At 38.9% G+C, this 15,112-nt stretch overlaps 1 protein-coding gene across 3 annotated transcripts in view; it reads left to right on the top strand.

The window, feature by feature from the left end:
* The window catches only part of BTBD9 (BTB domain containing 9), a 386,775-nt gene that overhangs the window by 245,856 nt on the left and 125,807 nt on the right, over nt 1-15,112 (top strand). For all 3 annotated transcript variants that reach the window (XM_069487430.1, XM_069487432.1, XM_069487431.1), the window contains exon 7: nt 3,190-3,299. In XM_069487430.1, coding sequence (XP_069343531.1) covers nt 3,190-3,299 — 110 coding nt within the window. The remainder of the gene's footprint in view (nt 1-3,189; nt 3,300-15,112) is intronic.

The raw sequence follows: 15,112 nt of genomic DNA, 5'->3' as shown, positions 1-15,112 counted from the left end.
TGCATATCTGCCTTCCTCGGCGCTGTTTAAGTTTTAATTATCTTCCAACTGTCTGAGCTGCTGTTGAGGACCTCTGTGAGAACAAAGGATATATATTATATTTTTCAGCAGTTCTCCTCTCTACACACTGATGAATCCACTTGCTGCCACTGCCCTTATTATCAGGTTGACTCAGAGTCTGACTGTGCACTGGAGAGATGGTGCTGAAAAGGAAAAAAAAAAATCTTAAACTTTACCTGTTATTTAAGAGTTCCTATAACTGAGAAAATGTGGTATCTACTTCACCTGTTTAGGTGTTATGACCCAGAACCAGGTTTTGCTTTGTTTTTCCAAAGAAGTAAAAAGAGAGGGAGGACTCTCTCTCACCCCTACCCTCTGGATTTTCAATAACTTGGGTAGTGATAACTTCTCTTTTACCTTTGGCCTGCTCCGTGGAGAGCCCCCGTAAGGAAATACGCTCATGATTGGGGATGGTCCCTGCGCTGCCTCCTCCCCTCCAGCCATTGCTCATGGGTCAGGGCGCTCTTTCCCCAGAGCCCGACCGCGCCTCTGGATTCTGTGCTCCAGGCTGCCGCTACCAGTCGCTGGTGTTGGGCTCTTAGTTGAAGCCTATTTGCCATTTCTAGATCTTTAGTATGGGGAAGAAGTGCAGGATATTTACGACTTCCTGCTTGGGAAAAAGGAGCAGGGCTTCTTTCTTTTGATGTTATTGTTTTTTTAAATGGGTATTTGAGTAAGGACTTTATCCCATTTGTGTAAATTATGCCATAATTTTATAGAGACTTAGAAAGTATGGTAGAACTAGAATAATTAAACTTGTTATGAGCATTACATGTAACAGGCTAATCAAAAATTGTGATGTACAGTGGTGAATTGCTAATTTGACCTCAGGATTATGTAGCAGAGATAATATTATCTTCATTTATATAGAACTTTATATCTGGAGGCATCTCTCAGTGCTTTTCCAACCATATATATTATTTTGTTTATTATCACAAACGCTATCGTTAAGGCTGTAAAATGTATTCCAGTACAACTTTTTATTTTCAGTTGCTTATAACTGGGGGATGAGGGAGGGGAAGCTTGCATATTTTCTCCCGTTCCTGATGTTTGCACTGGGTAAAATTGAGGAAATGACTGTTATCTAAACTTGGAAAACCTGGTTCTATATAATGTTTTAAAAAGAAAGAAAAGGAGAGAAGGAACATTACTGCATCCCCTTAGGTCAGCCTGGACTATATTAACCTTAAGAATCGCCAGTGGGAAAAGGCCCTGTTAGTCAGTTCCTTGCTCTTTTGTGCACGTTAGGAGAGCTCTGTCTCCTTTGGTAGAGACTTGACCTGGAGAATAGGAAAATGGTCTGATCAAATTCCACTAAACCACATTCCCTCTATTCCCTCCAAGGTTGCAGACAGCAGCACTCAGGCTGTCACGGCCATGCACGGTGGAAAATGCTATGCTGGTTGAGTTCCTGTGGGTTTAAAGATATGGACAAAACTAGATTCAGCCCAAGGTGCCTGGTTTAACACATCCCTTCCCTTCCATAAAGTTCCAGGGAGATTGTCATTGCCAACAGTAAAGAACAACACAATCTGTACTACCCAAACCATTAAGAACTTATTTTAAATGAACCTACCCACCCACCCAAACCCAGTAAAATCAGCACCTTCTGTCTGTCTTGAGGGCTCAAGCGATTAGGGCCAACCTCCCGCTTCACCAGAGGGCTCTGGTTTTTGTAGCAGTTGCCCTGATTCTCAGCAGGAGGAGCAGTGTCTCCTTGTAGGGGGTGTGAGCACACTGAATAGCCAGTCCAGGAGATAGCTTTAATATTGGTTAGGAAGATGAGTGATCAGCTCGTGTCAAGGAGCAGATGGCTAAATGAGGGATACTCAGGGAATGCCATGAGATTCAGGCTTGAAGAAACAGGAGGGAAAATAGCCCATGATATAAAAACCCCAAATATAGTCTCCTTGATGTGAATTTCCTAAATTGGCATTTACATTATATGCTTAACTTGGAGTGATGAGAAATGTAAGGAAATTACCAAATTAGTGAACAGCAATTAACGCAGAGGTAAAATTATATCATCTAAATTGAAGGTTGTTTTACACAGCAGAGGGGAGGATATTACTAAAACCTTGCCCAGTCTGTCATAGTCTAATTGAAATCTGTTTGTTTAATATACCTTATCCTTCAGAGTGCATAGTTCATAATTTGGAAGAGCATTATCAGTTAATCTAGTTATTTTTCCTGGTTCTTCCTTTGAATTCCGTAAGACAGTGTGTGGCACATTCCCCGTGGAATTGTGTGATGCTCAGAAGAGTGAGTTTGTCTGCTCATTAACCTGTGAACTGTCAGGTCCCTTTGGAGAGTGAGGAGAGCAAGTTGCTCCAAGGTTAATGCTGTTTTTTTGGAGATGAAGCCTCCAGGGAGACGAAGAGGGTGAACAGGCCAGGATGTTCAAGGCCTGCCCTGTGAAACTCTGCACTGTGTGCAGATGCCAGATTCATGTGGCCAGGAGGGAGGCTGCAGAGCAGGCCGGGCCCTCTGTGCAGATCACTTCCTCTGGTCAGGAGAAGGCTTCCAGCAGTCAGGTGGGGGGGCTGGCGTAAGTATATAAGGTTAACTTCCTAACAAGTTTTGGGGAGCAATATTAAAATAAGAAACTGTGAGTAGTTTTCAGTAGTTTCTGTGAATTTTTCCTTTTAAAAAAGAAAGCAATATTGATTTCATGCATTTGTCTGCAATGGATGAAATCTTCCGTTGAGTTGGAAAGCATTTGCTTTTGCCTATATTTGTGTACTTGTGCACAGGCACATTCCAAACCATTCAGCTAGGGCAGAAGCTGGTTGTTACTCTCCAGTGTAAATATCTTAGGGACATATAATTACGCTGACAGTCAAGGGTGGAACTGAACAGTACCTGGTTTGATTTCTAAGTAAACCAAATCTAAGTTTTATTTAATACTTAATTCTGTAGGAAGTGGCATCTCCCTAATTTTGCTGTAATTCTTCCAGGCTCATTTGGAGCTTCCCTAAGGAGCAGGTGCAGGGTCTGAAGTCGAGTTCAAAGTCTCCTTTAGTCCATCTCCTCATACACTGTATGTTTAAATGTATCTTATTTTGTTATCCTTGGATCAGTTGTAATGGAAGCTCCTTTCAACAGATCTTCTTTTCTTTTTACCCTCAGGTATATTCGAATCGTTGGGACTCACAACACAGTGAATAAGATTTTTCACATTGTGGCTTTTGAATGTATGTTTACAAACAAAACCTTCACTCTCGAGAAGGGACTGATAGGTAAGTATTGCAATTACATTTTTGTATATGTACTGAGATATTTTATCTTCAAATATTTTGTTTTTCCATTAACTCATCTTAATCAGCTCTAAGGACTCTGGTTGATTTGAATGCCTTATGGCCGAGTGACATAGGGGATGGCTTACATTTTTAGAAGTAGTCAAAATAATAATTTCCAGAAAGCTTTAAAAATGAATATAAGTGTTATACTGGTGGTTAAAAATTGCAAATATTTTAGTGATTCATTCAGATTTGCTATGTAGGGAATGCTTATGATAGTCAGGCAAAGCCTTTCCTACAAAGAGTTTTTCTATATTTAATGGTAGGTGAGTTTGGGGAGGAAGTCTGTGTAATATTGATCGGATATTCATACTTTCCAAGGTTATGCAGGTATTTTAGACTTTGATTTAATATGAATGGTGTGCTCAGCTGGGGGAGTATCTTCTTTTCATGGACGTATGAATCCATATTTGCCCACTGTAGCCAAATTCACCTCAAGAAAGTGCCTATAGATAATTTAAAAGGGATGACCGAATTATTGCAAAAGTTAAGTTATTGGGTAGAAATACTGCCTAACTGATCTTTGGAAAGGGTATTTCTAATTTTGGTTTAGTTGGTTGTTTGGTTGATTTCTGTTGTGTTTTGTTTTTATTTCAGGTAATATTTAGTCTGGCCACTGTATACAGTCCTTCCCCGGCCTTGACAGTCTGGATATCATGAGTGGCTTTTCCCTTCTAGACTGATTATTCTGCCTCTCTTTTTCCCATGCCCATGGGTTTTTATTCATTTCCTATGAAGATCATAGTTAGACTAATTTGATCCTTGAATAGTACCCTTACTGCAGCTTCCTTTGAGAAGGGACTATGTATGTTCAGGTGCGGGAGATAAGATGCCCCTGCCTTGTGTCACCTAAAATAGAATTCTGTGCCTTTACCAAGGGACTCATGTTTCCTCTCCTTCCCAATTTCTGTCCATACTGGGACACATGTTCCTACTGACTCATGTCTTAAAAACATGGTGATAACTATAATGGGAGAGATGAGTGTACCTCACAAATGTTTGCTAATTCTTTGAAAAGTCATAGCCTAAATGCTCCTAACACCTACTATGTCTCAAACATAATCCTTTTTTTAGGGAAATTTGAGAGAGTACTATTCATAAAGTAGCAGGAGTAGAAGTTTTTCCAATGTATAGAGAGCTTTTAGAGCTCAACTAAAATGATTATTTTGGTTTTAATTTTGTTGTGGATGTAATTTTAATATTAAACGTTAATAATTTTGTGACTTTAAAGTAATTTGAAAGTAAACATTTTTTGAAGCATTACCTAATATTATGGTCTTTTAATTCTGTAGGCTGTATGGAATTATGGTAATGGAGGGTTATGGGAAAAGCGTCTTTTTCACCTGGGTTCTTCTATAGACTGTAGGCTTCACTGTGTATGTGATTGTGTAGTTAAGAGAATCCTCAGTGAGAAGGATCTTAGAAACCAAGACCCTTCATATTCACAAAATGGGTAGCATTTGGCTACTCCAGCCCCATGCACTTCAATTTTAAACATGCCGCCTAGAACATGCCATGTCCATAAATCAGTTCCCCCTTCTTTCTGGAGGAACAACAGGTTTGTGGACACTGTAATTACCAAAGAATCAGGCCTATCTGGCATGAAAGGCTGTTACAAGAATGAAACTGAGGATTGGCTGCAGTGAGGGATGCTGTCGTTGGTCTGCGAGTTTTGTACAAACTGAGCTAGTCAGCATTGTCAGAAGCCATAATAGTCTCAGACATGTCAGGAGACGAAAGAAGATTACAGAGATATAAGAAGTGTTTTTGGTGTCTGGCCAAACACTTTTCTTCAAGCCTTTTTCTATGATGCTCACTGCAAAGAGCACTGCAATCATCTGCCTGTCTGTCATCGTCCCTCAGTCAAATGGGAGCAGTGGTGCAGGTAGGCAAATATGTAATGCACTTGCCAGCACGTGGCCTGTAGCGGGATCTCCCCCGGCCCTCCTTGGGACCCTCTTCACAGCTTAAAGCTGCCCCACGCTGGGCAGTGGTGTGAGTGGTAAGGGAGTTCAGGGGGATCTCATTATCCCGGTCTGATACTGCAGTTCTGCTTAGCCTCCAGTGCTGTTTAAAACAGTCATGGTCAGCTTTCCATGTTGATTATTTCAGGCACAATTTAGGAGCACACAGGCCTTGGCTAGCCACTCCATGGGGACTTCTCAGAAAGGAGTGGTCCTCTAGCCGGGGCACAGATATGTCAAATCACCTGGAGTTATTTTTAAATTGTAAATGTGTACTTCTTACTCCTTCCTGTGTCCTGTGAAAGGTGCACTCCTCTCTTGAGAACCACTGACATAAACTCTAGATTTTCATAGGAAAAAGAAAAGTGAAGCTAAAATAATGTCATCATGAGTCTCAAAGCCTACTTTTATGTTTCTAGATTCAGAACCTCTTTTGTTCACAGTTCCTGTTCTTCCTTTCACAGTTCAGGCTCCTCTAATTATTCCTTTGTAGGCCTTAAAAATGACTTTAAAAATATTTGAATTATTTTTAAATCAAATTTTAATATTATTGTATCGAGACATACCATCCTGAAGGTGCCTGATCTTGTCTGATCTTGGAAGCTAAGCAGGGTTGGGAGTGATTAGTGCATGGATGGGAGATTTTTAATGTTATTACTTAAAATGTATAATAATGCCAAGAAATAACAAAAATAAAAATAACCACATTAACAATATGAAATTTTAGTCTTCTTTAACCATCAAAAGGTTTCTTTCCCATTTTTGACGATAGTACATCAGTCCTCGTGCTGCTTCACTTGCACAGATTCATGGGGAAGCTCTAAAGTCCTCCAAGTTCATGTAGCCATGGGAAGGGCCCCAGCTCGATCGTATTGCCCAGAGCTGGGCCCTTTTCCCATCCTTGCTGCTGCGACCATAGCCCCTTCTCATGTGGTGGTTGTGTCTGGATCTTGCTGGGTTGTATTCTCCTCTGGGAGAGTCAGCCTGTGATGACTGGCTCTGTGTTAGGAGGCATTTGTAGGAAATCCTAACCGGTCTTACCAGTGAGGCATGGAAGAAACAATTAGAAGAGATGTGACCACTATTTGTAAGTGTCCACCCTCCCAAAGAATGTGTTTGTTTTGCCTGGGCAATCCAGTCTGTGATATATGCATAGCATTTGCCAAGTCCGTCTACTTTTTCATAATGATTGCCAAATCTTCCTTTTCATTTAATTTTATATTTAAATTCACTTTTTTGATTGTCCTACTAGTTACCCAAGTAGAGAGAATGGTTCCTGTCACCTAGCTTAAAGAACTAGCAATTCATAGCTAACCTAGTTTTATCTGTATGTGATCTACTACCTCCTTATCAGATTATTTTGAAGCCAGTCTCAGACATTTTATCATTTCATTCATAAATACTTCATTATCTCTAAAACTAAGGCCTTCTTTTTGTAGCCACAATCATAATACCATTATAGTATTCTAAAATTGAACCGTAATTCCTTAACAGTATTAAATATCCAGTCAGTGTTCAAATTTCCCTAATTGCTTCAAAGTCTGTAGTGAGAATATGTGTTTTTATAGGTTGTTTAAATCAGAATGCAGATAAGGTCCATATTATGCAAATAGCTGTTGTGATTCTTAAATCTCTTTAAATCTGTAGTTTCCCTTCCATTTACTTGTCTGTGTCTTTCTCTCTCTCTCTCTTTTTCCCCGTTTCTCTAATTATAATTTGTTTGTCCAAGAAGCTAGGTTTTTGTCCTTCAGAGTTTCTAGCAGCCTGGGTTTTGGTCATTGAATCCTCATGGTAATGTTTAGCTTGCTTATTAGTGCATTTCTTTTAACTTGGTAGGTAGAGGCTTAATCAAATTCAACTATTATTTTTTGTAATAACGCTCCCCAGGTACTGTCATGTGTTATCTATCAAGAAGCTCAGAAAATCTCTGGTTGTCTCTCTCTTTTAGATGTTCACATCCATTGATGATTATTTCCTAGATCCACTATTTCATAATTTTGGATTGCAAAATGGTTATATTCTAATTCTGTCATTCCTTCTGCATTTAGTTGCTAGAAAGACAAAATTTTCCTCAACAGTCATTTGGCAATCCTGAGATGCAATTTGTCCAGGAAAAGAAGAATAAATGTTACAGTCTTTCCTTTTATTGACCAGTTTTCAAAATAAAGAGGTGATTCCCTAGCATCGTCCAAAAGTAACCAGTAAGATTTATTTCTGGAGGTTTATTTTAGGGATAGGTGAGTACATTTTGAATTTATGGGATTAAAGCGTTTGACATTTTTTAATCACTTGCAGTTATCATTAATGATATTCAACTTGCCCCATCTTTAGCCTCTTCAAATTGGTTCTTGAATCCTTTTGACATAACTTCAGTGGTCTTCAATAGTACCAAGTTTATCTTATACACATCCTGCCTTTGATCTGGAATCAGCCATTTCTTCAATAAGCCTTGGTTCTGTTTAGTGGAAAATGAACCAGGGAAAACATGCAAATTTATTTATTTATTTATATGTCATATATATTTATATATCATGAATGTATGCTGATACTTCTAATTCAAATTCAGTAGTCCAAGGTTTAACCTGTAGATCTTTCTCTCATCTCCATACTGAAAATCTTGGTTATCAATGATACAGCACGATAATTCCTGCTTTATCGCCAGTACATACAAAATAGCCTTAGAATAACAGTACCAATACTATCATGAACCATATGATTACTGAAAATAGTTTAAGATTTTTGCAATTATTTTTGAGTCTTTCTATCACTAGAGATATACAGTAAAATGACTATATTTTAAAGTCACTTGAAATGATTCTCTGTGTGATTATGCCACCATTTCAGTATACAGTGAGGTTTATCTGTTCCATTTTACTTTCAATATTTAGGGATTGCCTTTAAAAATTTTTTGTTTTATAACTATATGAAATACATTGTTTCAAAATCAAATCTACAAAAGAACTGTATTCAGAGAAATCAAGCCTCTATTCCTGTCCTTTCTACCCCTATAAGTAATTGCTCTTTCCCCCTTAGTTTTTTTCCTTCATTTTAAAAAATGGGAAAAATGTATTTATTTATGTATTTATATTTTATCCCCCAATATTCTTAAATAATTGGTAGCATACTATATACATACTTTTTTTCACTTTGTTTTTCTATACTTAACACTTATTTTAGCTAGCTATGTAGAAAGATATTTCTCATTTCTTTTTAAAGCTATAGGGTACTCATAGTTTATTTATCCTACTGATGAACCATTTGGGTTGTTTGCAGTCTTCTACTACAAATAGTGCTATTGCCTTATGCATAGTCTTTTCCTATTTTGCCAGTATATCTTTGGGATAGATTCCTAGAGGAGGGATTATATAATCAAAGGGTAAATGTACATATAATTTTGTTAGATATTGCCAAATTCACTTTCATAAGGGTTATACCATTCTTAAATTCTCACTGGCATTGTATGATAAAGACTATTTCTCCACAGCCTTGCCAATGGAGCATATTGTCAAATTTTGGAATTTTTGCCAGTTTGATAGGTGAGAAATGATATCTCATTGCAGTTTTAACTGCATTTCTCTTATCAGAGGAATTGAGCATCTTTTCATATGTTTAAGGGCCATTTGCATTTTTTCTTTTTAAAATAGCTCTTCTTATGAGTCTTCTAGATGAATAGAGAATATGCTTTTAGTAAGACTTGGGGGAGGAGTAAACACTTTACATTGATATTAGAGTGTGTTATTTGGCATTACAGGAGTCTGGTTTTCCTTCCTACAGTCTCCTTGTTCTTCTAGAAAATGTTAGCTCTCATAAGTCCCTCTTCATCCTTATCCTTGGCTCTGCCTCTCTTCTTTTTTTTTTTTTTTTTTTTTTTGTTGAGACAGAGTCTCACTCTGTTGCCCAGGCTAGAGTGAGTGCCGTGGCATCAGCTTAGCTCACAGCAACCTCAGACTCCTCGGCTTAAGTGATCCTACTGCCTCAGCCTCCCAAGTAGCTGGGACTACAGGCATGCGCCACTATGCCCGGCTAATTTTTTTATATAGATTTTTAGTTGTCCATATAATGTCTTTCTATTTTTTAGTAGAGACGGGGTCTCGCTCAGGCTGGTCTCGAACTCCTGACCTTGAGCGATCCACCCGCCTCGGCCTCCCAGAGTGCTAGGATTACAGGCGTGAGCCACCACGCCCGGCCTGCCTCTCTTCTTAAGAGATAATAACTAAAACATGGAGCTCTAAGTCCAAAATTCAAGATCCTTTAACCCTTTCAAAGAAGGAGAAGAAGATCCTATTATCAGCTTCAAGCCATCAGTGTTACCTCTGTGTCTGCCAGCATGGATCCAGAAAGACTGGTGGCTTGTTGTTCTAGTGTCTTGTTAGCATAGTGGTGCCCCATTATCTATGGTTTTGTTTTCTGTGGTTTCAGTTACCCAAGCGCAACCATGGTCCAAAAATATTAAATGGAAAATTCCATAAATAATCATTTCATAAGTTTTAAGTTGTATACTGTTCTGAGTAGCATGATGAAGTCTTGTGCTATCCCACTCTGTCCCTCTGGGGACATGAATCATCCTTTGGTCCAGTGTATCCATGCTATATATGCTACCTGCCCGATACTGTGTAGGAAAAAAACAGTATATAGAGGGTTTGGTACTAAGTTTTCTGGCATCAACTGGGGGTTTTAGGATGTATCTCCTGAAGATAAGGGGGACCACTGTAATTGTGCTGTCTGAATAGGAACACTGCAGCCCATATCCATCTGCTGCTATCTTCAGTACCACCAGAAGCAGACAGAAAAGAACATGTTTTTTCCTTCCTCCCATCTTCCAATCTCCCACCAGTTTCTTGGATTGGCAGAACCAGAAGCCAACCTGGTAAAGGGAGTCTGGGAACTGTAGTTTGCAAAGGTTTAGTGTCGAGCAAGGGAAGGAATGGAGCTGAAAGCAAACAGATGACTGGCACAAAAGCAGAAAGACAGACAATGTAAAAGACGCTCCTTCCAACAGGAAACTTCCTATGCGATTCAAAGTAGCTGGCTAAGCACATTGGCAGTGTATGGAAATTGTGTAGTGGAGAACAACAGACAATGGCACAGACAGGTGTGGGGAAAGGTTAAATATTGCGCTGGGCCATAAAGGAATCCAACATATTCTCTTGCCTAGTAAGATTAGGCTTATGAAAAATGGTTTTTTGATCTGGGCCTTGAAGAATTCAGTAAATATTATGGAGCATTACAAAAGTGCTAATTTACGTAGCCATAAAAATGGGTGACACTTGTTTCCCTCAGAGGAGCTGAAGGCAGTAAATAGAAATAGGTGGTCTGTGATAGCTACTGTCATTTAAAAGTACTTTGAGATTGTAACAGTATGTTTAGAATGGTGTAAAATTTCTGGGAAAATAAACAGAGTTGGAAATCTGGGCTGTGAAGGGCTGTTAGCATCCAGTGAACTAGGGAGATAATATGACTTCTGTGCTTCACAACTGTGTTTATTTGAGTAAGTGCCCTCTGGAGCAGAAATAAAGATTTGGAGTGGGGGAGTTCATTAACAGATGAAGGTGTTAGAATATGGCAAAGAAGCAAACTTTCTTCTGGCTTGGCAGAGGGGCCCTAAAGGCCTTAATGCAAATAGTTTCTTAAGATGGCACTATAAGAAACAATGGTGATATAGCACCTCTTGTATTTTCCTGGATAGAGCTGGAACCCATTCTACTAAGTGAAGTATCCCAAGAATGGAAAAATAAGCACAACCTGTATCACCATCAGATTGGTTTCACTGATCATCACCTAACAGCACATGTAGGAATAACATTAATCAGGTGTGGGGTAGATTGGGGGTGGGGGATGGGTGTATACATTCATAAGGAGTGCGATGCACACCGTCTAGGGGATGGACACGTTTGAAGCTCTGACTCAGGGCGGGGGTTGGGGGGCGAGAGGGTAGGGGCAATATACGTAACCTAAACTTCTGTACCCCCATAATATGCTGAAATGAAAAAAAAAAAAGATGGCACTAGTGAATCTGGACTAATCTAGACCAGGAGGCTTATTTCTCAAACTTATTTCTCTAACTAGATATTAAGACTGGTTCTAATTGCCTGTGAAGCTTAACTTCTTTAGCTTACTGTAAATTACATGGCATTAAGCAGACGTTTATTAAGAGACTGCCAAGTGTATCTTAGGCACTAGGGAAGAAAAGCACACAGGTATAGTTTCTGCCTTGGAGGATCTTACGATCTAATAGAGGAGAAGGACACTTAAACAGAAGGTGACAACGCAGTAAAGTGACATACTGGGAGGTTTCAGCAGATATAGGAGCGCTGAACAGGGACACTAACCTGAGCTGAGGAAGTGGTGTTAGGGAAGACATCCCAGTGGAGGGAATGAATTGGGCCAGCCCCTAAGGAGAGGAAGAAGGGGGAAAGCTCCAGAAAGAATCACGCAAAACAGGCAGCATGGGCAAAGGCTTATCTCGGGCCCACTCCACAGCCTAGCCCCTTCCAGTGGACCACCTTGCACCTGCTAGGGGAATTGGAGGAGTTACAGTTACCTTACAGTTATCTGTAGCCTTTCACTTTTCCTCTGGAGAAGATAAAGCATTATTTTCTCACAAGATCTTAGTTTTATAAAAATTCTGATAAAGTGAATACCCCAGAGTAATGCATACAAGAATATAATACAGTTTGTGTGTTTGTTTGCTTTCCACCCTGGGAAGCTGGTGTTCTCAAATAAGAATGGATGGGGTTCTTACATGGGATCTGGAGTCGTGTAGCGGGGATGGTTAGAAAATGGCTTTCTCATAATCATTTAGGATTCTTGGTTTAGTGCGTGGTCAGTTGTGCACATATGTATCCTTTTATCATCCTTCCCCTTTTTTAGTTTTTAAGAATGGTGGACACCGTATTTTGCATATCTCCTCTGCTCATGGGCTTGCTTCATTGTCTTCAGACCTTATTTTTAAAACATAAATTCATTTTTCTTGAAAGGGGGTTCACAGGGAAAAAATCAAAACAAAACGTAAGTTCAAAGATAAGATTATAAATAATTTTAACACAGGAAGAGTGGGGCATTAAACTAAGTGTGAGCCCGACGACCTGAAAAAAAATTATTGCTCTCATTTTACAGGATTTACTTCTACATTTTACAGGACTGAATTTTTTGGACTCTATAGTCCCTCTTTATAGCAGGGATATATAGATACAGCAGTGTGTATGTCTAGGTAAATGTCAATGTGCACAACTTGTTTTTAAATGGCACATCTTTGGAGTATGTATCCAACATTATGTGATAATAGAGCTTTCTCACAAACCATGGTTCTGCCTCAGACTGGCATTATGAATAGCCAGGTTGTAAATAGGCAAGATGTTTCTCTGGCACCGACTGTGAAAGATATTCTGCTGGTCAGGGGGACAGAAAATCTAATTTTGTGGCCTAGTCCTTAACCCACTACCCCCAACCTTCCATCCCAAAAACCAGTAGGTAATTTTTTAATTTAATATTTTGAGTGGGTAATATAAGTATATATTCTTATTGCCTCCCTTTTTATTAAAATGGTTGTCTATATTCACTTCTTTTTTCAATTACAGTGTTTCTTAGAGATCTTTCCTTAGTAGTACATATAGAGATTTCTTGTTCATTTTTACATTTGTACAGTATTCCACTGTACAAATCACCAGTCTTCTTTGATAGACATGTAGGTGTTCCCAGTCTTTTACTATCAATAACAATTCTGTAATCACCCATAGTATAAATGGTGATGTTTAATCAGAGACAGTTCTCCAATAAAGCCTAAAACAAAAAAATATCTTTTATGACCCCCAGGGCTGATTACGTAATTTGTGGGGCACAATGCAAAATGAAAATGAGACCCTTTGCTCAAAGAGCAGGGAAAAAGTGCCATTAAAGCCTTAAAAAAAAATCTTTCTCCTTTCTTCTACAGTCTCTTTCAACTTGGCATGCTGTTTTTTATTTGCTATTTAACATCATTCTAAGTTAAAAAAATTAAACTTTTAAATTATTAGCATGAATTTTACCATTCATTTTTATATTGTACAATGGTGGTATTCTTCTTTTCTTTTCTTTTTTTAAATCTCTTGTGCTACCTGAAAATGGTGGTTTTAAATGCAAACATAAGATCATTTCTCCTATGTAGAATTACCAAACTTATACAATTCACATTTGGTAGCTCATATGTGTATATAGATTTAGTTCTTACCGAAACAGTAAAAATGCCGCCCAAAGCTAATTGAACTATTTTTGTTTCACCTCTTGATACGCATTCTGCCGACACCCTCTACCTTTGGCTTATTGGTGAGTAGATGAGTAAGGAAGGACTTAAGGGAAGGGAACTGTGAGTTGCCCTGTCTTTCCCTTTCTTTCTATATCACTATTGTCCATGTGTGTATTTGGCTAATACAGGGCAATAGGAGTGAAAAAGCATATGATAGAGTTTCCTGGTTATTAGTGCTTCTTGGAGTGCCTTTACCTTCTTTGTACATTTGAAGCAAGTTCTGCCTGGAAGGGAAAGCAAGGCCTCTCTGGGCTGTCAGCAGCTCTGCTTACTCAGTCATAGACATAGTCACCTTGTACTTGACTTGAGTCTTATAACTCCCATGCGTTGTGAGTCCAGTGAATTCTGAGCTCGTGGGACACCGGGAACACTGTACACAAATCGGGGCAGTAAGGAATGGGGGACACCCGTATTTTGCATATCTCCTCTGCTCACAGGCTTGCTTCATTGTCTTCAGACCTTATTTTTAAAACATAAATTCAATTTTCTTGAAAGGGAGTTCAAGAGGAAAAAATCAAAACAAAACGTAAGTTCAAAGATAAGATTATAAATAATTTTAAGACAGGAAGAGTCGGGCGTTAAACTAAGTGTGAGCCCGACTGCACTGCTCTCGTGACCAAGAAGGAAACTGCCTGGCCCTGCTTGCCACTCTATTTAACATTGTTCTAGAAGTTCTGACAGTAGTGGGGAGCAGGGAACAGGAGTTAGGGGGTAGTGAACAAGAAATAGGTGTAATAAATATTGGGGAAAAGTGATCAAATATTTGCAGGTGGATAATGTACCCAAGGACATGAATTGAAAAAATATAGAACTAATGAGAACTCTAAGGAAGAAAGCCAGATTCAACACTATATATATAAAACAAAAAAAACCAATGGTTTTCTCAAATCCCCAAAATAACCAGTTAGTATAATGGGGAAAAAATTCTATTCCACTCATAGTGGCAATAAAAATTGTAAAATATCTAGTAACAATCTATGAGCCCCACTGCTTTACACCTAGGCCATCTCTAGCCATATTACCAAGGACCACTCATCTCTGACCCACCTCACGCCCTTAGTAATGCGATAGGGGTCAGGAGCAAAGACGGGAGCCGCAGGATCATGTGTGCTCACAGATAGTGTGGCTGTGAGGTGAGCACGCTGGGGAGATTTGCTGGAGCTTTCAACCTTTTTGTTTTCTCCCACAAACAACAAATACCTACCTAGGAATAAAGTTAATAAATTCACAGGTTTTAATGTAAAGAAACTATACATCTTTAAGGGGTGCTGAACAATGGAAAAACATATTCCTAGATAGGAAAATTTAATATTGTAAACATGATGGTTCTTCCCATCTTAATCTAGAATTTTAACATAGGACTACTCAAAATCCCAATCGTGGTTTTTAAAAAATTTTTGACTAAGTTTTCTTAAATTTTTTTCCAAGAGGATAAATAAATGGAAATATCCTCCCCCTCCTCCCCCAAATAAAACCTAATGAAAAATAAAAATATGAATGAATGAGGG

Source organism: Eulemur rufifrons, chromosome 15 (genome assembly GCF_041146395.1).
Source record: "Eulemur rufifrons isolate Redbay chromosome 15, OSU_ERuf_1, whole genome shotgun sequence".
Taxonomy (NCBI): Eukaryota; Metazoa; Chordata; class Mammalia; order Primates; family Lemuridae; genus Eulemur; species Eulemur rufifrons.
The sequence above is the reverse complement of the archived record's forward strand: the minus strand, read 5'-3'. Positions and strand labels throughout refer to the sequence as shown.